Source organism: Cucumis sativus, chromosome 3 (genome assembly GCF_000004075.3).
Source record: "Cucumis sativus cultivar 9930 chromosome 3, Cucumber_9930_V3, whole genome shotgun sequence".
Classification (NCBI taxonomy): domain Eukaryota; kingdom Viridiplantae; phylum Streptophyta; class Magnoliopsida; order Cucurbitales; family Cucurbitaceae; genus Cucumis; species Cucumis sativus.
In genome coordinates, this window is record NC_026657.2 from 30,096,672 (window position 1) to 30,099,869 (window position 3,198).

Sequence of the window (3,198 nt, forward strand, 5' to 3'; positions counted from 1 at the left end):
TTCAAGTTTAAAAAATAATTTAAAAATTTGACCTTAGAAAGAAATGGAAGCGACATATTTGAATACATGTGGAGGTTATATGTGTGAAACACAATTCATCCATATACAAAATATGTCTTTGATAATTTTAATTTTTTGAAGGGTTAGTTTCACATGCATGTTTAAAATTGTCAACAAAAGAATAATTTGATGAGCTACCAACTTTATATTAAGAAAGAATTTGATTTTTTGATATATAGAAAACCAAATTGAAGACTGGAATGAAAGTTTCATCACCCATTAAACAGAATTTCTCCTTTGAATGCATTCCAATAAAGAAAAAGAAAAAAGAGAAATGCATATTTGATTTCACATTATAATTTTGTGTTTCTTTTGAAATTTGAGATTGTAATTGGCCAAAATATAACTGTGGGACCCACATTTCCATTAAGGCAACAATTTATCTCTTATTTATTTATTTATCTCCTCATTCTCTATTCTATTTCCCCCTCGCCGGTTGCCACTCTCACTCTCCTATTCCACTTCCACTCTCCCCATGGCCTTCTTCTTCTTCCTCCTCCTCCTCCTCATTTCCCCCGCCGCCGCCTCCTGGCCTCCCTCTCCTGGCTTCTGGCCCAGCACCCGCTTCCGCTCCATGGAATTCTACAAAGGCTTCCGCAACCTTTGGGGCCCTCAGCACCAAAGCCTCTCCCAAAACACCCTTTCCATTTGGCTCGATCGCACCACCGGCAGCGGCTTCAAATCCCTCCGCCCTTTCCGATCCGGCTACTTCGCCGCCTCCATCAAACTCCAACCCGGCTACACCGCCGGCGTCATCACCTCCTTCTACGTATTCCCCTATCCCCCTGTGTTTTTCAACTTTTTTTTTTTTTACGTTTCTGTGTTTCGTCTTTCCCTGTTTTGAAATTCATCTCTCTCTTTTTCTTAATCCCAGCTCTCGAACAACGAAGCCCACCCAGGATTCCACGATGAAGTCGACATCGAATTCTTAGGAACCACATTCGGTAAGCCGTATACATTACAAACCAATGTTTACGTTAGAGGAAGTGGCGACGGTCGAATCATCGGCAGAGAAATGAAATTCCATCTCTGGTTTGACCCCACGAAAGATTTTCACCATTACGCCATTCTATGGCGTCCAAATGAAATCATGTACGTAAACTCATTACCCCCCATCATTCAATTTCACCATGAATCCATCTGGGTTCGGTTTTGTTTAAACCACTCCATTTTTCTTTTTATCTCTGTTTTCAGATTTCTCGTTGACGACATACCCATCAGAAGATACCCAAGGAAAAGCGCTACAACATTTCCACTAAGGCCAATGTGGCTTTATGGTTCAATCTGGGATGCATCTTCATGGGCAACAGAGGATGGAAAATACAGAGCCGATTACAGATATCAGCCATTCGTGGCAAAGTATACAAATTTTAAAGCAGGGGGTTGTTCGGCATACTCCCCGGCATGGTGCCGGCCAGTGTCAGCGTCGCCGTTCCGGTCAGGGGGGCTGACTAGACAACAGAAAAATGCAATGAAATGGGTTCAAAGCCATCAGTTGGTTTATAACTATTGTTGGGATAATAAGAGAGACCATTCCTTAACACCAGAGTGTTGGCATTAGAACTTCAGGGATCAAAAAGAGAAATTAGGCTTTTTTTATGGACTGAAAGTGAAAGCTCCATTAAATTCTTGCTGTAATTTCTTTTCATTTCTTATCTTTTTTTGGGTGATTTTATTATTGGTTTGAAAATTTTTAATTTTGAAAGAGGGGGGGTCCCAAGTGGAAAAAAAATGGCACAAAAAAGGAACAGATACGAGAATTGTTGACCTCATAGGGTCCAAAATCTCATATTAGAAAAGGGAGAAAAAGAAAATGTATTTTTATGCCAACAAAAATAAATGAAATATTGTGTGGAGATGTGTAATGTAGTTTACATTACCTTTGTTCTCATTTCAAAATGACATGTCCTATTTTATTATAATAATTATGAGATGAGTTGAATAAGTATTTTTATTTAGACCTAAGTCTATGGATTAATGAGTTCACTTGATTGATTAGAAATGAAAAGTTTTGGCTCAAACTCCATAGGCTAAAGATAGAAGATCGGAGGAGGACAAAGAAAAGGGCTTTCAATATAATATTTAGCTTTTTTAAAAAAAAATTAAAAAAGAAATTCAGTATATGTAATTTTAATATTGTATGAGATAAAAATATGAACATCAATTATTGATAGGTAGGGTAAAGTGAAGCCTATGATTGAGATGAGTAAAAAGTAAAGTTTGACCATTTTATAGTGGTAACTTGTAAATTCAAATATCTGTATTTTACTTTTACCATGAATGAAAACATATACACAGACATTTAAAAAGTTTTAACTATTACTAATAAGTTGCATTGTTTAATTTTAATAACAGTTGTAACTTAGATTAGATTGCATCTTTATCAAATCAAGAGTTATATTTGGATTACAAACTAATTGTTAATAATAATAATAATAAAAAAAAAAACATAACGTAGTAATTGAAACACCAATTACTACATAAAAAAAGATGACTTGATCTATTTCTTTTTTCTTTTGAAAAAAAAAAATCTTAATGACATTTAATTCAAAAAGAGAAAGAAAAATATCTTTTTTTAGTACAACTATAAATTTTAAATGTTTTTAGATTTGATTCTTTTTATTTACAAAGATTTACTTAGCTGAGTTGTTTTAATAAATACAATTTTGATTATAAATAGTAAAAAAAAGAAGTAAACTAACGTTGAAATTTATAAAATTAATTTATAAACTTTTTTTAAAATTTAATAATGTTGTGAAAAGATTAGTTTAATTATCATCTAGCTAACCTCACTACAACTATATATATAGAATGGTAAACGATTAATTTTAAACATCTTTCTTAAGTAAAATAAAAGCATACCATAAAAGTCTTTCCAACTAATTAAATGAGTCCTAAAGGCTAGAGACAAGGGAAAAAGGGGTTAGCAAAATAATTTAAATAAAGGTTGAATGTGACAGGAAGTTACATCAATATAATATTTCTTATAGTTATGCACACTGCCATGTTTTACCTATAAATAGGTATTATGAGTTAATTATTCAAGATGATTAGTGAAACAACTTTATGTAATCATTTTAATGATCTATATAGATAAGCACTCTTAAAGTCCATCATTCTCAATGTATGACAAAATTC

The 3,198-nt window shown here is 33.4% G+C and overlaps 1 protein-coding gene across 1 annotated transcript; it reads left to right on the forward strand.

The window, feature by feature from the left end:
* The first annotated feature begins 480 nt into the window (after window positions 1–480).
* Window positions 481–1,959, forward strand: LOC101221682 (probable xyloglucan endotransglucosylase/hydrolase protein 32). Its single transcript, XM_004137794.3, has 3 exons — window positions 481–829; window positions 935–1,152; window positions 1,255–1,959. Exons 1-3 carry the CDS (start codon window positions 536–538, stop codon window positions 1,619–1,621), a joined length of 879 nt encoding a protein of 292 aa, XP_004137842.1. The 5' UTR covers window positions 481–535; the 3' UTR covers window positions 1,622–1,959.
* Window positions 1,960–3,198: the final 1,239 nt, after the last annotated feature.